Source organism: Periophthalmus magnuspinnatus, chromosome 6, assembly GCF_009829125.3.
Source record: "Periophthalmus magnuspinnatus isolate fPerMag1 chromosome 6, fPerMag1.2.pri, whole genome shotgun sequence".
Lineage (NCBI taxonomy): Eukaryota > Metazoa > Chordata > Actinopteri > Gobiiformes > Gobiidae > Periophthalmus > Periophthalmus magnuspinnatus.
Genome location: NC_047131.1, coordinates 30,239,169 through 30,265,016, shown reverse-complemented (window position 1 = coordinate 30,265,016; position 25,848 = coordinate 30,239,169). Strand labels below are relative to the sequence as shown.

General features: G+C 38.6%; 1 protein-coding gene across 1 annotated transcript in view; it reads left to right on the top strand.

Annotated features, from left to right (window-relative positions):
- Window positions 1–25,848, top strand: part of b4galnt4a (beta-1,4-N-acetyl-galactosaminyl transferase 4a) — a 258,847-nt gene that overhangs the window by 107,265 nt on the left and 125,734 nt on the right. The window contains exon 3 of the mRNA XM_033967912.2: window positions 16,875–16,973. Within this exon, the coding sequence (XP_033823803.1) occupies window positions 16,875–16,973 (99 nt within the window). The remainder of the gene's footprint in view (window positions 1–16,874; window positions 16,974–25,848) is intronic.

Here is a 25,848-nt window from a genome sequence, read left to right as displayed (position 1 = left end):
GTCGCACTTTTTTTCATATTTTGGTCAGGGGTGCGACTTATACTCAGATGCAATTTATGTTTTTTCTTTATTATTATGCATTTTTTGGCTGGTGCGACTTATACTCAGATGTGATTTATACGCGAAATATGTTTTTTTTTCTTCATTATTATGCGTTTTTTGGCTGCTGCGTCTTACCCTCCAGAAAATACAGTACTTCAGATGTTTTTCATGTGATACTTTTACTTGACGAACTGTTTACACCTGTACTTTTAAGTAACAAAACTGAGTACTTCTTCCTTCACTGGTTACTGCAGAGTATTTATGTGACTGCTAATGTTCGTTGTTCGTTCACTACATCACCTCAACAGCAGTAAACATAAAAGTATTTAAACTTTATGATACTCAGGGTTACGCGTAAACCTCATTACCCGTTTGCTCTCTCGTCCTTCTGTTTTTTCAGTTTCCCCTCCTCGTCTGGAGTCTTTATGCGACTCAGACTGCATCCATAAAGAGAACATCCACCTTCAGTTATTTTCCTCACATTCATTTGGCGGTACCCGACGGAGGCACCTCGCTACCAGTTATAATTACGGCAGAAAGATTACAAACCATCAAAGGAGCTTTTCTAGCTAATGCAAAAATCCTGCCCTTAATTAGACAGATATTTTGGCGTAATTGTGATCCATGGCTTATAATTACATCACAGCGGCAAATTGCGCTCTTTTAATGAACTTGTTTAACATGCTGGATTGTATTGAAAATGTGCAACTAGTGTTCTGTTTAATAATCAACTACATTTAACTATTACTAACCCGTCACAGCGAGGATTTGTCTGGAGTCTTGTCTTTTTCTTTAGAGCTTTAAGTTTAATCACAATCGAATCAAAATTACAGCATGAAGTACCATCATTTCCTCTACAAACAACAAACGATCCTGTTATTCTGCGTAAAAACTCCTAATAGTTTCTGAAATGTGGTCCTTGTGTTAACAGTGAAAGAAAAATAGAATTTTGTCAAGTGGACAAAGTGTTTTTTGAGTGAAAGTTCACTGAACTGAAGAAGCAGCTGGGATGAGCATCGAAATGTCTTTACTCTTAAACTTTCTGTGCAGCTGACAGAATTCAGTTTTTCTTTTATTATGGATGGTACCTGAACGCCTCAGGGATTAGACTTTCTGTTTTAAGTTAAGGTTAAGTTACTCTTTATTGTCCTCATAGGGAAGTTTGTCCTCTACATTTGACCCATGCTTCAGCCACAGGGGCGTGTCGTGATCTTGCTGCTGCGTTTGACTTTCTTCCGAACAAACTCCTCGATCCGCTCGGAATCTGTGAACTGAAATCACACGGGTCCAAACAGATCCTTGACCTTTTCTTTTCAAACCATCAGAGAATCAGCTCCAGACTCTGAAACTGTCTGTAGACTTGAATAATTTTACTAGAAATTTGAAAAAGTACATTTCAGATCATCAAATGTGTCCTGTCCTGTTGTGTTTCTCTATAAAAACCTGCACAGAATTGATTTTTATATTTGTTTGGACTGTAGGAAACATACTATATTAGACATGGAGACATTTTATTGTATTTTCCTGCTAATATTAATGATGAACTGTGAGTTTTATAATGTAATTGTAATGAAATGTGTGTTTTAATGTGTGTTCACTGTCCTGGGACTGCACATGGAAAACAGCAGCAGCTAGATCTGGTTCAAATCATCTTTTCTTTTGTAAGATTAATGAATTTGTGCACGGTCCCTGACAAATAAAGAATAAAGAAAAGAAAAGAAAAGAAAGGACGACTTTAGCTGGAGGATTTTTATATGGTGCATGTTTTGGGTTGATGGGGAAACTGGAGCGCTCCAAATAAAACCACAAAAACACACAAAAAACAAGCAAACTTCACACAGAAAGACCCGGGAATTGAACTCGAAACCATCTCGCTGTGTCGCTAGTTTGTCAGTTTGCGTTTCAGTCGTTTTCTCAGCTCTTTTGGACACGTTTAAATGCAGAAATTTGAACAGAATCATATTATCAAAACATAAATCGCAAATCTAATCACAATCTCAAGGCTCGGCAGGGAAAAATTGATCTTTTTCGCACTTTTTTTTCGCTAATTTTGATTGTTCCGCGGTAAAGTCTACAAATCTTACATCATTTTCCCTTATTTTACATGCAAATTAGCTTTAAAATGTTGTATTAATGGCTCTTAATGAGACGCTGATGCGACTAAAACCTGTCCATCTTGTTTACGCTGTTGTTTCTCGACGCTAAACCCATTGACGTGCACATGGCATGACAATCCTCCGCCGTCCGCCCGTCTAGACCAAAATCAATACTTTTGTGCCGGTCCTGGAAGAATTCTCACACGAGTTTAGGATCACACGCTGGGAAAGAAACCCCAAAAAAACACATTTTTGTCAGCGTCAGTGCCCGGAGTTGATTAAATATCTGATACATTTGATTAACGTTGGTGTTGACGTTGGCTGTTGCACGTCTTTACCGCTTCAGGCTTTGTCGTTTTATTTACGTAAGATCAATCTGCTCAACCGTTTGCTCCTTCATTTGACTCACCTCGTCTTTGTGTCTTATTGTCCCCTTTCGTCAGCGTTAATCTCGCAGCTCGTGAATCGCAGCCACCGACTCTATCGTCCCCATTATCGACTGCAGACGTGCCTTATTTATGTTCCATTTTCCCCCTCCTCCTTTTCTCCTCCTCCTCGCTCTGCTCTTCTGCTGTTGTTCCATTGACCGACATGTAATTTCGTACATGAATAATGCAAGTACAGGGACAAAAATAGTTGCACTCTCTCGCTTTCTTGGCTTGGATTTGTTCTGGAATGGTTTAAGTGAATAGGCTCAGTCAGATTTCTATTCACCGCAGCCAGCCACTTTGTTAAAAGTAATAGGGATTTGGATCTGAAGGTATTGGAGTTCCCAAAGCCGCATTCATACTGAAATAGACTCCAACAGCTGATTGTGAGATCAGCCTCAGATTTATTCAACCTCTCCGTGCTGGTGGAAAGCTTATCCTGAATCATTGAGGTGGCTCCCAGGACAATCCCACTCACCAGACAGAACCGGGAGCTGGTGTGTGAGCGTTTGTCGATCTGGAAACGCAAATTATGTCTTTATCTGTCCACTGTCGAGAGTATGAAACTTCAGTGTGGAGCTAAAACTAAACCTGTCTATATATCAGTTTATCGTTCAATACAAGATCAACGGAACGGCATTTTATGAGGGATGATACAGTTTTCCCTCGCTATAAAGCTGTATGGTGGATTTTTTTGTGTGCAGTTTTGTGTGTTTTTTTTACAGACGCTTTATTTTTGCATCGTGTTGTGCGTCCTGATTGGCTGTTGGACTGTAGACCATCGTGTTCTTTGTCCTGATTGGCTGTTGGACTGTAGACCATCGTGTTGTGCGTCCTGATTGGCTGTTGGACTGTAGACCATCGTGTTCTTTGTCCTGATTGGCTGTTGGACTGTAGACCATCGTGTTCTTTGTCCTGATTGGCTGTTGGACTGTAGACCATCGTGTTGTGCGTCCTGATTGGCTGTTGGACTGTAGACCATTGTGTTCTGCGTCCTGATTGGCTGTTGGACTGTAGACCATCGTGTTCCGCATTGAAGTTTGTTTCATTTACTTATTTTTTTGGACACAGAACTTGAATAAAACCTTTTTGGTCTGAGTAACTGAACCCATCACTCCTGACGATTACATTTAAACCAAGCGACAATTAATTAGTTTGTATCTAAAACGAGTCATACAAGTTATTTATTCAACCTTCTACAGCTCAACTCTTAAAATCACAAAAAAATATCCCACAACTACAAAAAAAGTACTTGCAATAAGTATCAGCTTTATATTTTTTACCATTATTCTCTATGTTTTTGTCTGTAAAACCCCTCACCACACACTTTATACACTTTTCTCACACAGACGTTAACATTTTCTCACATTTAAACTCTCTCAAAGTTCAAACCTTCGTAGATTTAAAAAAATAAGTGCAGTATTATAGAATGAAACCAAAGATTTGAGAAATAAAAATACAGTTGTCCCTCATTATATTGTGGTATTGTGTAAAAAAATAAAGCTGAGTACTTATTGTGGATACTTTTTCTTTGCTGTAGTGGGATATTTGTAGTTATTTTAAGATTATTTTTAAGAGTTGAGCTGTAGAAGGTTGAATAAATAACATGTATGACTCGTTGTAGATACAAACTAATTAATTGTCGCTTGGTTTAAATATAATCGTCACTTCGAGTTACTTCAGCGCAAAAATGGTTCGGTTACTCAGACAGAAATACTTTTATTCAAGTTCTGTGTCGAAAAATAAGTAAATAAAACAAAGCTCACTGTGTGTTTTGTTGAGTTTATAAAGCAGAGTGTAGCAGGTCCACAGTCGGGTCTCAGGTTTTACTTCGTGGCGGCTCAGACGGGACAGATTCGTGTTACTCCGCCGTCGACCCTCTGTGATGGACGCTCTCTGTCCTGCCCCAAACTGCAGTAAAAACGACCTCTGCTCAGACGGGACGGGGTCCAGTTCTGATTTCAGGAGTAAACGTCTGTGGAACTCCAGCGGTTTGTTCACATTTTATGTATAAATCTGCTCTGACTCGACCTTTGACCCGTCCTGTCTGAGGTCACATGGTTCAAATGACGAGTCTGAGGTCGATTCTGTGGGTTTGTGAGATAAAGATAAACTACTGTTACTACAACCACTACTACTGCTACTACTACTGCTACTACTACTACAACCACCACCACTACTACTACTATTGCTACTACCACCATCACCACCACTACTACTCCTACCACTACAGCTACTGCTACTACTACTACCACTACTACTGCTACTACTACTACTACTCCTGCTACTACTACCACTACTACTACTCCTGCTACTCCTGCTGCTACTACTACTACTACTACTACCACCATCACCACTACTACTCCTACCACTACAGCTACTGCTACTACTACTACTATTGCTATTACTACTACCAATACTACCACCATTGCTACCACTAATTCTACTACTCCCACTACCACTGTTACTTCTACTACCACTACTACTACTACAACACTTCTACTACTGCTACTGCTATCACTACCACCGCTACTCCCACTACTACTACTACTACTACTACCACTACTACCACTGTTACTACTACTACTATTGCTATTACTACTAGCAATACTACCACCACTACTACCACAAATTCTACTACTCCCACTACCATTGTTACTTCTACTACCACTACTACTACTACTACAGCTACTGCTATCACTACCACTGCTACTACTACTACTGCTACTCCTGCTACTACTACTACAACCACTACTACTATTGCTACTACCACCATCACCACTACTACTACTACCACTACAGCTACTACTACTACCACTACTACCACTGCTACTACTACTATTGCTATTACTACTACCAATACTACCACCACTACTACCACTAATTCTACTACTCCCACTACCACTGTTACTTCTACTACCACTACTACTACTACAACACTTCTACTACTGCTACTGCTATCACTACCACCGCTACTACCACTACTTCTACTACTACTCCCACTATGATTACTACTACTACTACTAATAATAATAATAATAAATTTTATTCATACACTTGTTTCAAATGGCCCAAGGACATGAGGACATCAAACCGACGTGTAAATGTTAGAACGCACCTTGAAAACACACCTGGAGTTGTGCTCAAAACACTCCGTTCCACCTTGTGATGTCACGAAGTGGTAGTTTTCAAGTTAACAGCTCCTTTTTACCTTTAGTTCAGCCAAGATTAGCAATTCCAGAGCTGAAATTATCCAAATGATTCTAGAAATGAAGGTGTACGGAGTTTAAAGACGCAGTGCCGCACTTCCTGTATTACCACACGATGACATCACTAGGTGGAACACACCATTTTCCCCCTTGTATTTGCAGGATTTGCGTTTTAAACATGTGAGAATGCAGCAAAACACAACTCCAGGTCTGTTTGTGACGAGAAAACAACATTATAACACAGAAAATAGTATAATATCAGCGCTTAAACTCTATATTACTTACTATTATTAACATTTTAAATTAATCACATGACCAAACAAAGGGTAAACGTGACAGATTCCGTTAAAACTGAGCAGTATTGCATCGATTTGCGCCTCAGAATGTGTATACTTATATTTTCTACGCTTGAGACTTGTACTGACTCAATAAAAAGACGTTATTTAGATATAAACATGACGATTTCATTATATGTCGTGTCTGTATAAGTCCACTGCTCTTTATCTGCGTGAGACGAGCCGTTTCTTCCCGTTTCTTCCCTTTTCTTCCCTTTTCCCTGTCTCCCGAGCGTTGGCAGAGAATTTCTATATCAATGCGGGTATCTCGAGAGCTGAGAACAGAAAAATCCATGTATTAAGCGTCCGTCCCGTCGCTGGAGACAGTCTAATACTTCACAGAGGTTTGTGGCTCCTCTCCGAACGCCAGCGAGCCCACGTTTGTTTGGGCCGTCAGAGAAAGGGCTTTTTTGGCAGTCGCTTCACGCAAACGCCGCTGCACCAAAGGACTTTCTGAAAACTAAACGTGATATCAAACATCTCTGTGGAGGTTTTGGCTGCGCTGGTCAGTGATCACGGTTTAAACATGTACAGATTTATGTTTTTCTGGGTCTGAAATAGAGGATTTTCTGTCTTTAACGTGTCTTTTTTGACCTAAATTACACAAAATTGACTCTTGTGAAGCTTTAAGTCGTGTTATAATGTTGTTACCGCCTCAAAAACAGACCTGGAGTTGCGTTTTGTTTCATTCACACATGTTTATCTACATCTCCAAAGCTCAAAACGCTCTGTTCCACCTTGTGATGTCATAAAGTGGTAGTTTTCAAGTTAACAGCTCCTTTTACCCTTAGTTCAGTCAAGATTAACAATTCCAGAGCTGAAATTATCCAAATGATTCTAGAAATGAAGGTGTACGGAGTTTAAAAACACAGCGGAGCACTTCCTGTATCACCACATGATGACATCACAAGGTGGAACAGAGCGTTTTCAGTTTGAGAGAAAAACTAAAGCGTAAATATGCAGGATTTGTGTGTTAAACATGAGGAAATATTATAACATAGACCAGAAAATAGCGTAATATGGACCTTTTAAAATCTGTAAATACAATTTTTCCCAGCAAGTGGAACTGAGAAATATTTGCAAATAATCATCACAAAATGTTCATGAAGAGGAAAATTGTCGGCGAGGAAGGAAGTTGGGAGGAAGAAAAGTGAAGGTGAAGATAAGTTTGTGCTTTAAGGAGAAAAACCTGTGTGTTTTTTGTGTTATGAGGCGGAGTCGGTACAATCTACGTCGACATTTTGACCCTAAACACGGAGCTAAGTGTGAAAAAGTGAGTCTGCGAGAAAAACAACAAACTGTCCAATAATTAAAAGTCTGTAAAAGGCCAAATTTGAAGCAGAGCTGAAGGTTCTGACCAGATACACACTTTTAAAAATGTCAGTTTATCACAAAAAACGTTATTTAACAAGTTAAAAAAGTAATTACATTTATTTTACATGACATTTGTTTACATTTAGTGACATTTATCCTGCCGTACAGTCACATCTGGCCCTCGATGGCGGCCATTTTGCTGACGTGGCCCTCGGTGAAAATGAGTTTGACGTCCCTGCATTAGAACATAATTAAAATCTTCGTTTAAACTTCCTGTTCATCTATTCAAATATTTTTTTACGGAAGCTGCTCAAACAGGAAACGTTACAGTCCAAGTCCTTACCGTCCACCTTCACGCTCCTCAACGTATTAAATTACACACATAAACATGGCGGTTGCTCGCGTTTACGTAACAGGTCGCTGGCTGTATCTGCTCCGGACTTGGGGGAGATGTTCTAATTGTGGGGGGGCGCTGGTTGAAGAGGTCTCCGTGCTCCACCCGCGCATCCTCCCTGCAGACGTTTGCTTGTTTGCGCTTAATAAGGAAGATTAATTAAGCTCATTGGTATTCCAGGACACCGTCTCCAGCTGTTTCCCCCCCGAGCTGAGGTCATCGATTCAAACGGCGAGAACACGAAGAGCAGAAGAGCGTCGGAAGAACCTCCAGAGGAACACGGCGGTCAGGAAGTGAGGAAGCTCGTGTCGCAGATGGATGGACAGGGTTTAGGCGTGTGGTGCGTTAACGGACAGCTAATCGGTCAGTTCTTCGGAGATTTACTGCCTGTTTACGCGCCAAATAGGTTCGTTTAGGTCTAATTAATGGTTACTCTCTTCTTCTTCTAGTTTCTCCAACGCGGTGTTTCCGTAGTCGCCACACACGCAGCTATTCATCATTCTGTTTGAGTGGAGGTCAACGAGGACTAAATGCTGTTGCGATTTGCATATGATGAATAGACAGCCTCGTTAGTACGTTTGTTGTTGGGGTTTTTTTACCGTTTTGGCGTGCGTTTCAAGCAGAAGGTCACGTTTTAATGTTCTCACGTGAGAGGATGAAATCGATGTCACGGCGAATGGATCAAATCTCAACACTCGAGGTTTTAAATGTGCCAGAAATGTGAGTTCTATGTTCTGATCTGGGTTATAAACAGACCTGGAGTGGCGTTTTGTTTCATTCACACGTGTTTAAACCTGCGTATTTAGTTCTTCGCTAACTGAAAACTCTCTGTTCCACCTCGTGATGTCATCATGTGGTGATACAGGAAGTGCTCCACTGTGTTTTTAAACTCCACACACCTTAATTTCTAGAATCATTTGGATCATTTCAGCTTCTGGAGTTGCCCATTTTTACTGAACTAAAGGTAAACGTAGCTGCTAACTTGAAAACTACCACTTCATGACATCACTAGGTGGAACAGAGCGTTTTGAGTTTAAGAAATGTAGACAGATAATTAAAGTGTTACTCAAATATGTGTGAATGAAACAAAACACAACTCCAGGTCTTTTTTTGAGGAGGAAACAACATTAGAACATGATTTAAAGCTTCACAAGAGTCAAATTTGTGCAAGACGCAATTAGCATTAGCATTAGCATGGCATAATTTCTTCCAAAAACAACAAAATATCATATCTTCTGCATAAAAAAACCCCCCAAAAAACCTGTAGTTTAGACCTTTACGAATATATATTTGAAAATATGATTCTTGTAGTAGTAATTTTTAGACTAATAAACATGTGTGAATGAAACAAAACACAACTCCAGGTCTGTTTTTGAGGAGGAAACATCAATATAACATGGATTAAAACTCACAAGAGTCAATTTTACCTGATATACAACCTTTAACGAAATAAACAAAATGGATACTGTATTTTCTGGACTTTAAGTGTCACTTTTTTCTTAGTTTGTCCAGGATTGCGACTTATACTCAGATGCGACTTGCGGCTTATGTACCAGTGTCTCCTCCTCCTGAACCACTGAACATTTAACATTTCAACATTACGGTGATTTAAAAGACATTTGAGAAACACTGAACAAAAACGCCCCTAAAAGAAAATCATATTCTGCTACGTCTGATGAATTCAATGGATTTATTGAGTTGCAGTGAGATCCAGAGTAAACTTGTTGCTTGTTTTTATTCTTTATTTATCTGATTAACTGTTAATATCTTACGTGAACAAACCAGACACGTGTTCAGTTCTGTCTGTGCTTCATGGAGCTGAATAAATATAAATGTGTTACGTTAGCGTGATGTACTGATATTCAGCCTGTTGTTCCACATTTTATTCTTTTTATTATAACTTGATTTAAAGATAAAATGTCTGTTCTTGGTCTCGGATTTTGTAGGATAAATGTCCCCAAAAATGCGACTTGTATATGTTTTTTCTTCAGTATTTTGCATTTTTTGGCTGTTGCGACTTATACTCCAGAGCGACTTATAGTTCAGAAAATACAGTACAAATTTTCCGTTTGAATACAAATGTTATTTATTTCTACAGCTGAAGTTTCAGATTATTTTCCTTTTGAACATTACAACAAAAATGGTATCCGTCCTCTCCATTTTAGACTTTTTTGTGTTGACAATAATTGCGTTGTAGTTGCTCTGAGGAAACCTTTAATTCCAGTATTGTGCAGAAATATGTCATTTTCCTTTTCGAATATAACTTTTTTCAGACTTTTTCCACTTTAATAACAGGTTTGTATAAGTATTCCTAATCAAACTTCCTCCCACAAACATAAAAAAGCCCTTATTACACTTCATGACATCACAAGGTGGATCAGAGCGTGACTGAAGTACCGAGTATTTGCTCATTTTCAGACTCTTTCGCTTGAATCACAAGTACATAAGCGTCGCACAAACATTAATTAGAATTCACCGTTGTCGCGGCTCGGCTTTGTTGTTAAATCTTTAATTCAATCTCATTATGGGATTCAGGATCGGTTTATCGGACGTCAACTTTTTCCAACTCTCGGAAAACTGGAAAGTGCTTACAACTTCGAAAAAGAACGTAAACAAAACTGAGAAATAAGCGGCGGAAATGGATGAAGTACTTCAAGTTTCCTCGTCACAAACAGACCTGGAGTTGTGTTTTGTTTCATTTACACGTTTAACGCACAAATCCTGAGTTCGTCTCTCACTCAAAACACTCTGGTCCACCTTGTGATGTCATGAGGTGATACAGGAAGTGCTCCGCTGTGTTTTTAAACTCTATAAACCTTCACTAGAATCATTTGGATCATTTCAGCACGTGAGATTTCCTGATTTTTGACTGTCTAATGTTGTTTTGAGGGTCACTAAAATGAAATATCTTGTGCGTATCGTCACTGCGGACATGGAAAATGATGATGATGATGATATTTATAGACGACCCAGGATGTTGTTGCTCGAGCTCAAACTCTTACGTTCAAGTTTGGTTCGTGTTCTGATGATGTAACGTTGATGAAAGTCGTTTAAATCATATTGTGCATCATTAAACACGGCTCACCTCTGGACTTATTACAAAAAAAGCCAGTTTCCAAAGTCTGCAGGTGGATTATAATGACACTTTGAGGATGCCACATGTGCTAAGAACTTTAATGTACAGTTGTATTTGCAGTTGAATAAGTCTGAAAATGAAATAATAATGTCACTCACAAACATAAGGTTCAGTGTAATCCGCTTCAGTCTAAGATTTGAGACGCTGGTGTGAGGTCAGGGGCGTCTTTAAAATGGAAATGTTACTGTTTGTATCGTCACTGTCCTCGTCTGGTTTAGTGCAGCTCAGACAAGTTAGAGCCGCATGGAACGTCTCACACTTTGAGGACTAAACCAGGACTAAAGCAGGACTAAACCAGGACTAAACCAGGACTAAACCAGGAGTGAACCAGGACTAAACCAGGACTAAACCAGGACTAAAACAGGACTAAACCAGGACTAAAGCAGGAGTGAACCAGGACTAAACTAGGACTAAAGCAGGACTAAAACAGGACTGAACCAGAACTTCAACAGGACTAAAACAGGACTAAAACACGACTAAAACACGACTAAAACACGACTAAAACACGACTAAAACACGACTAAAACACGACTAAAACACGACTAAAACACGACTAAAACAGGACTAAACCACAACTAAACTAGGACTAAACTAGGACTAAACTAGGACTAAACCAGGACTAAAACAGGACTAAACCAGGACTAAACGAGGACTAAAACAGGACTAAAGCAGGAGTGAACCAGGACTAAATGAGGACTAAAACATGACTAAAACATGACTAAAACATGACTAAAACATGACTAAAACACGACTAAACTAGGACTATAACAGGACTAAACTAGGACTATAACAGGACTAAACCAGGGCTAAACCAGGACTAAACCAGGACTGAACCAGGACTGAACCAGAACTAAAACATGACTAAAACATGACTAAATCACAACCATGCCTTTTAAAAATGAACCATGAGTCTGGAATAAAAAAAAGCGGTCAGTTATCAAGTTTTTAGTTGGTGAAGGTGCAAACCCGTTGAAATTCATAGGAGAATGTCACTGTGTCTGGTGCCACATGTTTCAGTAAAAAAAATGTCTACAAGTGGCTAAACTGTTTAAAGAAGGACGGAGCAGTGAGGAGGATGAAGTCCTTCTTGGTCGGCCATCTTTGTTAATCGCCAAAACTTTAATCTGCAAAAGAAATTAAATCCATGTGAAAAACAAGTCAAACAAACAAACAAACAAAAAAGTAAGCTTCTAACTGTATTAAAAGTCCTTATACCGAAAAATCCACCTTAATTATTGAATGACCCTCGTGTTATTATCAGACTTTAACCTCCTGAGACCCGAGCTCCTGCAGGACTTTATTTGCAAAAACTATTAAGAGCTTGAACACATACATTTTGTGTAAAAAACAAAATGAGAAAAAATAAAATAAATAAATAGTAATAAATACATTAATTAAAATACAATAAAATACCCTAAATAAATAAATAAATAAAAGAAAAGAAAAGAAAAAATAAATATTCTTAACTCTTAGAAATATTCAAAATTAAACATGTTCTTGTTGCTGTTAAAAATTTGCTCTGTGGCCCAAACAGCCCAAAATGTGTTGTCCACAGATGAGGACACCGGGTCTTAGGAGGTTAAGCTGCGTCGAGCTGAGTCTGCGCCGCACTGAGTCTGCGCCGCACTGACGCTCTACACAGTCAAGTATCGCTTATACTTATTTTTGTGGTCTGCCCACGTCCACATTAACCCCCCCCTCACATTAAAGTCATTAACTGCACGTCTATAAAACTTTTGTCACACTCAGAAGAGCACTGCAAATCCAGTTTACTCACAAGTTAAAATGTACTTTAAGTGTCTATGTATCAAGTTTATGCCCACACACTGCGTACTTTTTCACTTTTTATTACTGCGATGGAAGAGGTGGGTAGGATGGACAAAACTTTTACTTAAGTAAGAGGAATGTTACTTCAGAATGGGTTTACTCGAGTAGAAGTACAAAGTAGTGGTCCAAGAAATTTATTATGTAAGAGTGAAAAAAAATTGGCAAAACTACTACTCAAGTAACTGAAAGAGTAATGTTACTTCAAAATAATGTTACTCAACTAGAAGTACAAAGTAATAGTCCAAGAAATGAGGTAACAGTGAAAAAGTATTTGGAAAAACTACTACTCAAGTAAGAGTAACTGTTATTTCAAAATAATATTACACAAGTAGAAATATAAAGTAGTGGCCTAAGAAATTATTTAAGTAAGAGTGAAAAAGTATTTGGCAAAACTACTACTCAAGTAAGAATAACAAAGAGTAACATTATTTCAAAATAATATTACCCAAGTTAAGTACAAAGTAGTAGTCCAAGAAATTAATGTCAGAGTGAAAAAGTATTTGGGAAAACTATGATTAAAGTAAGAGCAATGGAGAGACTAATGTTACTTCAAAATAAAATTATATAAGTGCAAAGTAGTGGTCCAAGAAACTACTTTTTCACTCTTACTTGAGTATTTGGCAAAACTTCTGACGAGTAACTGAAAGAGTAACTGTCAGGACGTCACATCTGATTTATAATAGAGGGCGACGGTGGCTCAGTTGGTAGAGTATTTGCCCATTGATCCACAGGTCGACGGTGCGATTCCAGCTCCCACAGATGAACACTGTCATTGTGTCCTTGGGCAAGACACTTAACTCCCCTCACCCTCATTTATCATAATTTAAACTTAATGCAATTGGAAGAAGAAAATACTGAATAATATAAAAAAGACACAAAAATGAGACAAACTAAATCGTATCTGAAGGAGCGACGCGAAAAAACACAAATCGACGTAAAGTTTTAGTAGAAAATATTCGTCCTGCGTCAAACATCTCTCCATTCCTACAAAACACAACGACACAAATTTGGAACCATTTTGCAGTTTCTGAAATAGTTTTGACGTGACGTTGCGGTTTTGTCGCATCTCTTTCCTCTACTCGTTGTCACGCTTCCTCATCATTACTTTCTCTAACCCTCCTTCACTTCGTTCCCCTTGAAAGTTAAAAGTAATCAAAGGCTTGCGCGCGTTCCCTTATTCTTAGGCAAACAGTGGCACCTTCTCGACAAAAAAAAAAAAACAAGCCCTCGTTTCAGGGCGCTCCAAATCTCCGCGGAGGTACGCCTGGTTTTGACACCGCTGCTAAATTGGGAATACTTTGCCACTCGTTTTAACAGCTCCGTAACTCCTTTACTCCTCTGGGACCTGCCGTTCTTTTTATCTGCCGTTAGCGCCGCGGTGATGATGCGTCCTACCTGTCACCTCTTAGCACTGACGTTAACGTAGCTGTTAGCAGGTGCGGCGCCGCAGCGATAAAGAGCGGGGAGGGTGCGGTGTTTCAGACGCCACACGAGGACACGATGGAGGTAAAATGGTGGTTTTTCAAGGCGTCGAAGGTGGAGATGAGATGTCCGGATCTGTTTTTGTCGTGATGTTCGAGCGGGCGGGACCAAAGAGTGCAGAACTCGGAGAAAGTTTACAGTTTTTATTTACAGTCAGTGAAACAACAGGCAAATGATGGAAGAACAGACAAGGAGCAGGGTCCAGGGACGAGGACAGGGAGTGACCAATACCGGAGGGGGGAGGCAGGACCAGGAATGGAGCAAGAAACGAAGGAGCTGGGACGGTCCAGGGAGCAGGAATCAGAGCAGGGAGCGAGGTGCAGGGTCCAGAGCGTGACGTAGAGGTGAAGACAAAGAGCAGACAATACCAGAGCGGGGAGGCGGGGTCAGGAACGGAGCAAGAGACGAAGGAGCTGGGACGGTCCAGGGAGCAGGGATCTGGGAGTAGCAAAAATCCAATAAGCATCAAAAAGCAAGCAACAAATACCTAGCCGAGTGTCTGGTCCTGGCTCCTCTTATCTCGCAGGTGGCGTTGATTTCGCTGATGGGATTCAGGTGCGCGCGGGAGGAGCCAGGAACTCCACCCAGCTCCAGACTCAGGCAGGTGAGGGAGGGGAAGGAGCGCACAGGAGGCAAAACAGGGAGCAGAAACATGTGGATCATGACAGTTTCTCGATGAAGAGGACACACTCTGCTGACTTGGTTTTGCTTTGTTATCGAAGAGGAAGAAGATCGTGTTTATATCGTGCTTTTTTTCTCGCTGGGGCTGAAATACAAAACTCAAAGCTGAATACAAAACTCTTGAAACTAAACAAACTTGAAGTAGACCAGGGGTTGGGGTTCATCCTTAAACTGCGGCTCTGCGTGGCCTTGGAAAAATAAATTATAACTATTAAATTATAGTATTTTATTTGTGTTGGTTCTTTTTTTAGTGGAAGAATATTGCATTTATCGAGCCCTGATTTGCAGACGCTGTGCAGAATTTCCGGAGCAGAAGTCACATTAACCTGCTCAAATAAATGTTTATGCAGATCTTTTGCAAATATTTGTTTTTTATTGTTTAGTGACATAGTGTTTTTGTTTTTTTTTTTAATTCAGGTCAAGGCTCCACTACACGAAAACAAATTTATAAGCGTTTTTTGTTTGCTACTTGCATAATTTAAGTTCAGCTTTTTAATTCGTTTGGAACACTGTAGATGTTTATGCAAAGTCCAAAAACACAACAGCAGCAGTCGCCTCTTTGGGCCGAACGTGAGAAATGATTTAACCGACAGAAAGTTAGAAAATCAACAATGAAACAGAAACAGACGAACAAATGAATCAACAGAAAACAAGCAAATGGAGAAGTGTCCCAGAGCAGAACGGCCCCTGTCCTTAAACCCTCCTTATCGCAAGAAAAAACTCAAAAAACCAAGTAGGAAAAAGGGAAACCTTGAGGAGAACCACAGTGAAGGAGAGATCCACTCTTATGGACGGACAGCTCCAGATGTGTCCAGGACTAATGCACATCCATTTAAGTCTGTAGGACCAGAGCCACTCAACTCAGGAACAGAGAGGGGCCCGTCCACGGCAGGACAGGAGCCACCACAGCACCACCAGGCACCGGGACATCCAGCCAGACGAGGAAAGGGAGGGTCCGGGTCCACAGAACAGGATACAGTATTATCTTCATTTTCGATGTCAGAAAGTACTTATGACTCCCAGTATTTTCTTTTTCCGTGGAAACTGGGGTCCAAATGGCTCTTTGGGGGTTAAACGTCGTTGACTCTTGAACTAGAATGTCTATATTGAAAACCATAACACCGCTATGATGAAATAACGTGTAATGAATGTTTCAGTGTCATTTTAAATCCAGTTCTCCTTTAGGTTTATAACGGGGTGTCAAACTCATTTCCACAGGGGGCCACATCATCAAAATGGTCGCTCTCAAAGGACCAGACGTAACTATAGGATAAATATAACCAAATATAATGTAAAATAAATGCAACTCACTACTTTTTCTATATTTATTACTTACTCATGTTACAAATATTGCATATGGATTTGCGTAGATATGAAAAAATGTCTGTGTAACTGCGTATCTCCTGATAAACTGATATTTTAAGACACTGAGACCTTTAAATTTACTTTGTCGCGGCCACATAACATGACCTGGCGGGCCACATTTTGCCCACGGGCCTTGAGTTTGACACGTGGTTTATTATATACAGGTTGATAATTGGATTTGTTGTGAGTATTATTTCTAGCGTCTACCTCCATGACAGCGTTAGACCGGCAGTAGCTCAGTTGGTAGCGTTTTTTTTGTTCACTGATCTGAAGGTTGGCAGTTCGAATCCTGCTCTCGAGGTTAAAATTATTGGTTGAACGGTCAGATCCAGTGACCCACGGGTTGGCGGTGCGATTGTAGCTCCGTGTCTGGTGTATAAATGTGTATAAATGTGAATGTGTGAGACGTTCCTTGATATAAACCACTTCGAAGGTGCAAACGCGCTACATTAAAACGTGACAATTCTCCAAATATATTAAGACAAATTATCGTGTTTGATTAAAAACCGCACTGTCGCTTCAAAATCTAATTACAAACTCATTTTCTTTTGCTGTTTTTGTCCAGGACGACGAGCCAATCCGAGGCGGGGCGGACGGCAGGAGCAGCGCGCACCTTCGAAAGTTCCTCAACCAGCACCACAAAAAGTTACCATGGAAACCCGAGGTAAACACTGCAGTTTTGTTTTGTTTTTCGCTCTTCTTTGCTCTTCTTTTTTTTGTTTTACGCTTCTTTTAACCCCTCTCAGCTCTTCCCCAGACCGATGACAATAATAATTCGAAGCTCTTTCTGTTCTGTTCTTTCAGCTAATGCCGCCCCGCTCCATTAGCAACTCCCCTTTAAGAGAATAGATTTATTAACGCGGCTTTATCACCAGCGTTTGAAACCGAGCGCCTGTATCTTCGTTCTTTTCTGAGATCATTTAAGTGCAAATGCGTTTTCACTATCAGCGGGGACAAATAGAGATCCACGGTTCCTTCTGTGATACGTTTTCAGTCAGAACAAAGCGGCGCACGAGGTTACGATGATAAATTATTGCTTGACGATAATAATATTTCTTTCCAGACGCATTAGCGGGTTATATTTAACGGCGCCCCTTGACCTCCAGATTACAAGTCGATGTGATTCGTTCTAATTTCCCAGCTCACTTACTGATGTAGTTTGCACAATTTCTGTTACAAAGGGAGCAGCAGACAGGGCAATTAGCCGGCGAATTTGTGATAAGAAAAGCGACTCTAGATTTGTAACCTGTTCACACGGGTTTAATTAAAGGCGAGTGTGTGCGCAGCAGGCCTAAGGAAACGTGATTTATGACTCGTTCTTTACCTCCTTTAGGGTAATGTCGAACACGGCTGTGCTGCAGTAAAAAAAAAACTCATAAAAAATGCAGCAAGTGTGTTTAAACAGCTTTTTTTTACATGTACTTCTATGACAGAGGGCGAAATTTAACAGTAAAACAGCCACGTTTAACCAGATCTGACCCTTGTGTTGTCCTGGGGTAATTTATGACCCAGAAGCAGCTCGGTCACAGCAGAACGAACTCATTTCTTAATCAAATTGGATGAAAATTCGGCCACTTTGCTGATTTCTATCAAAAAAAAAAAAAAAAAAGTTATATATATAATGTAAAGTGAAAACTGTCTGGGAAAAAAAAAAAAAAGTTACGATGAAGTCCAAATTAACCCCAATTTGTTTCTCTTATAACTCAGATCAACTTAATTTCCACCTCTGGACTTGACAAACACAGGACAGGGATGGAAATAAAGAGTTGCGGGGCTTTTAAGGTCCAAAAATGCAAACTTTTTTACTAAAATACGTCCTACTAGCCAAAATAAAATAATACATTTGGTATCAGTACATTAGTCCGAAGTCAGACTGAAAAATAAGTATGAAAAAGTGTGTTATTTTATGGCTGAGTTATAAGAGAAATAAATGAAGCCCAGAGGAACTTCAACATAACTTCTACTGCGAGGAACACAAAAGAGACGTGTGTTTTTTATAAGTAACGAGAAGTAAAGTGATTAATAAATTAATTTAAAAGAAGTAAATCGACTGTTTGCAGCTGTAACGTTTTGTATTTATGAACTTTATAGACGCATTTGCAGTGTTTTTAGGTGTTTTTGAGCAAATTATATGTAATGTCCATGCATTTTATGTGTAATATTTACTCTACAAAATTATTATTATGATTATTTCTGATTTTACGCATGGGATTTGCTCAGACGAATAGTAGAAAAATATAAAAAATATATAAATTTCAATAGAATGAATGCTTTTTGGTATGCTGCAAGCTTATAAACAATACAAACTTAATAAATACAGTCTCTTAAACTTGTTTTTGTTGCTCTGTCCAAGTGCAAAGAGGCTCAGAGGCTTTAAAGCTCTTTAGCGAGTGGCCGCAGACCCTTTTTCTTTACTATAAGTTGACTCCTGCGTGTCATATTAGTCTCTTAGCAACACATCACTTCTATTTTCGTCCTAAATATGGAGTATATTTCAAGGACATGCAAAATTGGATACTTTGGTGGTAGAAAAGTGCTTTAATAACCTGCAGACACACATTTATACTCACACCTGCTCCTGTTTGTAATGTTTTTAATGGAGTTGTGTAGTTTGAACAGGACGCACGTGAAAAGGACAGAGTCTGAGTGCTCTCCTTGGGCTCTCCCTGGAGAAATAATGATCAATTAAAAAAAAAAGAAATACTCCTCAGCCCTTTTTGCTCTGTGATTTGATGCTTTAATGCTCGAGGTTAAAGTTGTGTCCTGCAGGAGTGTGTTGGACGCTGGAGTTCTTAGTTGTGCTGTAATTATTCTGTGTTTACATGTTTTATATTTTACTTTATCTTAAACCAAATATAAATGTTATGGAAATGAAACGGAGCAAAAACAGACAGATTTAATCTCAAGAGGGACAGAAAACATGAAACAAAAGCCAAAACCAAGTATAAAAGCACAGAGCTGTCTGATTCTGTGTTTTTATAAAAAGACAATAACATGAAAAAAAACAAAAAACTCACATTAAGTTTTATTAAAAATCTATGGCCTTTTGTCAGATTATTTTATATCATACACAGGCAGCGCTTAATAATGTAAAATGAGAGAGTTGTATTAAGTAATGAGCTGATATTTTGTGTTTAGTTCAGTGTTTGTGTGCTGTTGTTGTTGTTTTTGTATGTGACACACGGTTGCAATGGCGACATATTGACGTGGAGGGTCTGTTTGTCAGGGAGGAGGGTCTATTTGGTCTGTTCTTCAGGGTGGAGCTTCTGTTCATCGTGGAGCTTCTATTTGTCAGGGTGGAGCTTCTATTTGTCAAGGTGGAGCTTCTATTTGTCAGGGTGGAGGATCTGTCAGGTGGAGCTTCTGTTTGTCAGGGAGGAGGGTCTGTTTGTCAGGGTGGAGCTTCTGTTCGGTCTGTTCTTCAGGGTGGAGCGTCTATTTTGGAGACTGCAGATTCACCGTATTTATCGTTATTTCCGCTGAACCTTCCATCAGAAACTCCAGACTCTTTACGTATTTTCTCCGCAGACGATCACAGACGTGACGCGGCGTGAACCTGCTCATTATTTAAACACGTATTATTTTTAGCGCAGATTCACGGCTCAAACTGGAGACTTTTTTTTTTTTTTTTCCACTTTTTAAAAAATCCTATATTTATAAAAGTTTCTTGAGACTGTAGGTCGATTATAAAATGTGGATATTGTTTTTGTTACCAGAAAACATTTTCCCGTCGAGCTGAATGTGCGAACTGCTGACGGAGCACTCAGTTTGTAAAAAGGTCGGGTTTTGTGGTTAGTTTTACCGTTTTCTCTGTTCAAATCCCTCCGTTTTCTTTAAAAAGCTTTATCTCTGCTCCCTCCAGCTCCTCCTGCTCTGATTGGTCGGTGCCGTCACGTCGCTCCTCGCTCCTCGCTCCTTCCACAGGACAAAAACACTGGTCGCTCTGAGCCTGCGGCCTCAGACTTAATGTCTCATAGTTTGACCTTAAAACAACAACAAAAATACAGGACTATTCTGGGGTGAAACGCAGATGATTAAACTGTGAGTGGAATAACTGCACCGTGTTCATTTATATCACTCTGTTACAAAACGTGGAGCCTTTTTGGAGGATTTCATGAGCAAAAAACGACATTTCAAAGACGAACTTGGAGTCGTAAGGTTCAATCTGACTGGACTATCAGAACACAGAACGTTTTTGGTATAAAAAAAGACATTTCGGCAAAGATTTCAGCCATTTTCCTGTTTGTAAATGTATTTTGAGACATTATCAGCGACAAACATAAAATCAAAGTGAAGTAGAGTTTTTTTTACTTTTACTTTCAGTACGTTTCACTCCAGTTTAATGCAGTTAGCGTTTAGCCCGTTAACTAAAGACAACTGGTCTGTTTTAAGTCCAGGGAGCCCAGAAAAACAAAAATAAAGAAAGAGACAAAAGCAAATTAATTACATTTATTTATGGAGGTTGTTTTGTGCAGATTCTCCGAGGCAGAAAGTGTCTGAAAGAAGCACAAATCCTCTTTATTTTCTGTCTCTGCAGCGCTGTACATCAAAAACAATCACCCTCACGGCGCACAATAAAAACACAGACTATACGCTCCACACGGGCGCCACAACTGGGGCAAAAGTGCAGGGTTTGAGCGTCACTAATATTTAATTCACTTTATTGATTGGATTTTACTGTGACTGTATCGATCAATAAACTAATGCAGTAATAATGCACTAATACTTATGTTTAATACTTTATACTGGAGGGTTATCTGTTTTAAATCCTGTACTTTAGATCTGTATAAGTCTTGGAAAAGTATTTCAGTATTTTTATAAATTCTTCTGGACATATTTAAATGTTCAACTTTCAACAAAATCTTTTTATTTAAACATAAATCTCAAATGTAATTGCAATTCTCGTCAGAAAAACTGCAACATTATATTTTTCCCAAATTGTTCAACCCTATTGAAATAAATGAATAAATAAATAAAAAAATGAATAAATAAAAAAGAATAAATAAAAAATGAATAAATAAGTGAATGAATAAATAAAATGTATTAATAAGTGAATAGATAAACATACATAAATAAATAAGTGAATAAATAAAATTTATTAATTAATAAATGAATAAATAATAAATGAATAAATAAATAAGTGAATGAATAAATAAAATTAATTAATAAGTGAATAAATAAACAAATACATAAACAAATAAATAAATAAATGAATGAATAAATAAATAAACAAATAAATACATGAATAAATAAATATTTATTTCCTGCCTGCCTGGATTTGCCAACCTAACATTTACGGATTAATCTAAAAATCGTAATTATAATCAAATTAAATAACTAGTTTCCTATTGAAATGTCCCTTAATATACGTTTCAATCAAGGACACAAATCCTTAATAACAAATTTTGAAGTACGATTTATTGCTAAAGTAAATATAGACGATAAGCGATAATATTGAGACTATTTTATGCCATTGATACAACCCAAGAGCAGATTTAAACCACAAAAAAAACTATTCTAAATCTACAATATTGTTAAAAAACCATGAGCTGCAGTAAATAAACAGCAGAATGAAACAGTTTTATCGTTAGTTTGCATCTGTAATCAGTCAGACAAGTTATTATTTCAAACTTTTATGGCTTAAATCTTAATATATCGCCAAAAAGTAACCACAAATGTCGAAATAATGCAAAGAAAACGTCCACATGATAAATACTGATCCCAAAAATCACTGTTCCAGCTTCATATACAGCACGAAACGCTGAGATTGTCTAGACGCTCCTTTCACTGCATAAGGGTCGTCCTAGTTTGTCTGAATAACGTACACAAATCTGGTCTATGGATCTAATTACCATCCTTCAAAACTGCATTATCTGTATTATCTCTGTGCTAAATGAACCAGATTTACCAGAACAGACTGGTGCAGCAGCTCTTCTCCTCTGCCTATGTGTCCTAATTACCAGCTCTCTTGTTTTCTTGTGGCGCAGCCAAGATGGCAGAGGTCCGGGGGTCTGCTGAGCTCGCGCTGTCAGAAGCTCGGAGGCGGGCTGCTAGTGCCTGAGCGTTACCATATGTCTGCTGTCGTACAATGGCATAGGTCACGCGGACATCAACAAGGCGCATGCACATGTTTCCTCCAGCTAATGTTAGCGCATGGCATGGGGAGCTAAAAATATACAGTACACGACCGCGCTACTCGGAGACTCGTAGTTAAAGGTCCGATATTACGCAAAAGTGACTGTTTTGAAGTTTCAACCGTGTTAGAATGGGATTTCCTCCTGAAAAACAGACCTTGAGTTGTGTTTTGTTTCGCTAACAATGTAAACACACATATGGATCTAACCTGAATCACATTTGGAAAATTTCACTGACGCGGCAAATCAGGGAAAATTAATTAAACCGCCTATATTACTCAAAATGGACTTATAATGGTGTTACCTCCTCAAAAACAGACCTTGAGTTGTGTTTTGTTTCAGTAACAATGTAAACACACATATGGATCTAACCTGAATCACATTTAGAAACTTCCACTGACGCGACAAATCAGGGAAAATAAATTAAAGGTCCAATATTACGCAAAAAAAAGTGACTGTTGTGAAGTTTTAGCCGTGTTAGAATGTGATTTCCTCCTGAAAAACAGACCTGGAGTTGTGTTTTGTTTCGCTAACAATGTAAACACACATATGGATCTAACCTGAATCACATTTGGAAAATTTCACTGACGCGACAAATCAGGGAAAATTAATTAAAGTGCCTATATTACTCAAAATGGACTTATAATGGTGTTACCTCCTCAAAAACAGACCAGGAGTTGTGTTTTTTTTTTTCATTCACATATGTTTGAGTAACACTTTATTATTAGTCTGTCACATCTTCAAAGCTCAAAACGCTCTGTTCCACCTTGTGATGTCATGAAGTGGTAGTTTTGACCTTAACAGCTGCCCGTTTTTAATTTTTGTTTAGTACAATTTGCAAATTTCAGCGCTGAAATGATCAAAATCATTCTAGAGACCGCATTTTACCGCATGACATCACAATGTTTTTACCGTTTGACAGATCTGTCCATGTCTTGGAAAAGTATTTGAGTGTTTTAGTGAAAATCTTCTAGAACTTTGAACAAAATCTTTTTATTTAAACATAAATCTCAAATCTGATCACAATCCTCAGAAAAACTCCAACATTACATTTTTCCCAAACTGTTCAACCCTACTGAAATAAATGAATAAATAAATGAAAAATGAATAAATAAATTAAAAAATGAATAAATAAATGAAAAATGAATAAATAAATAATGAATAATAAACACATAAATAAATGAATAAATAAAAAAATTAAAATTAAAAATTAAAAAATACAAAATTAAATGAAATAAATAAATACATAAAAAAATAAATAAATAAATAAAATAAACTCCTTTATTTCCTGCCTGCCTGGATTTGCCAACCTACCATTTACAGATTAATCTAAAAATCTTAATTATAATCAGTGGTTTTGAAGTTAACGGCGACCCTTTTTACCTTTTCTTTAGTACAGTTTGGAAATTTCGGCACTAAAATGATCAAAATGATTCTAATGATGGCATTTTATCACATGACATCACAATGTGTTTCCCGTTTGACAGATGAACTCTTCCGTTTGTGAAAAGAAAACTTGATATAAACCTACAACTTAACGCAAAACACATCATTTTTGGTGTTTTCAAAAAAGACATTGCGCTCGTTTCCGTGTAGACTCTGCACAGCTGACCGGGCGACGGGTGCGTTTGTCTGAAAGGTTAAAGAAACTCCGACCGAAACGACGTAAGAATAAAAGTGACTCAACAGTGAAACAGTGTGCGGGGAGTTTCCTTAACCTTTCAGACAAAGATGTTCCAGAAAAAAAGCCAAAACATGTTGAATTTAATCCTAATCCTATCAAAATATCATGTTCATTGTTGTAAATTTCCAAACCAGAAACCCAAATCCTCTTAAATAATTTCTCTAAACTGTCACACAAACCCAAAAACCCTGAAAACAAAACCACTTTGCGCAGAATTTCAAATCTAAAACGTATTACTGTAGTTATTTTAGTACATTTGATGAACTCTAAAGCCTAAACGTGCAGGATTTGTGCGTTAAACATCCAGGTCCAGGTGTGTTTTTGATGAGTACACGACATTATAACATAGATCAGAAATAGCGTAAATATCGGTCCTTTAAAGATTAGGCTTTGTCGGTTTGTTTACTGACTCTACAGGCGACGTAATGAGAGCGAGTGGACGCTGAGCGAAGCTGGAGGTGACTGCAGATTAGCCCAAACATGCAGGACTTGTGTGTGTGGACACTTTTGTCAAGGACGCAGGCGCAAGGACAGAGGACGCGAGGACATTTACATACAAGTAGAAATGATTTGCTTAAGTGGGTACAGTTTTTAGTTCAGGATTTAAAGCTACTGTAGCGTCTGGAGTAAGGAGACGCGCTGAAATTCACTTGGTTGTTTATTTTCGGCCGTAACCCATGACAAAACGACGGTGTAAAAAAGTGACTGAGGGAGTGTGACGTCACCCACGGCGTTTAGTTTGGCAGTTTTAGCGGTGAATTTGAGGTCCAACTTAGAAATTACGGCCAAAAAACCACACAAAAAAACAAAAAAAAACCCAAAACAATCAGGAACGAGGATGTTGAAGGAAATGTCACTTCCCTTAGCAACGCTGTCAATCAAACCTGTTGCTAACGCCAGCAGGAGGGACCTCAGGGAAAGAAGGCGCCTGATTCGTCTGTTATTAATGTTCATATCTTGATTTACAGACACAATAACAAAATAAAAATATCAGAACGATGTAGAGCGGGTTAATACGAATATTTAAGACCAAAATGACGAGTCTGACGGCAGCAGGGACAGAGAGAGGACAGTTTTTTAAATCAAAACGCGGCGGCTCGCAGGTTTGCCCGTTTATAAGTAGTCTAACTCAAGGCCCGTGGGCCAAATGCGGCCCGCCATGTCATTTTATGCGGCCACGACAAAGTAAATTAAAAAGTATGACTGTCTTAAAATGTCAGTTTTTCAGGAGATACGCAGTTAAACAGACATTTTTTTCATGTCAATGCAAATCCATATGCAATATTTGTAACTTGAATAAGTAATTAATATACAAACGGTTAATTAACGAGATTAAAACATAGTGACATTTATCTTACAGTTACTGGCCCTTTGAGAGCGACCATTTTATTGATGTTTCCCTTGGTGAAAATGAGTTTGATGCCCCTGGTCTAAGGTGACGCTGGGCAAACTTTTTGACACACGGGCCACAATGGTTTCTAAAATTTGAGAGAGGGACGGGGCCAGGATATTTATGTGTATATTTGTTTATATTACATTAGAGATTTGGCCTGTAACATGTAGCAACGCATGAATACGCACGGCTCATTGTACAAATTGTTTTCCAAATACGTTAAATTAATAATGAATATCAATTGTCACATTATTATTTAGCGCTTTTCCACCTTCAAGACACTTACGGCGGTTTACATCAAGAAAACACACACACATTGACACACCGG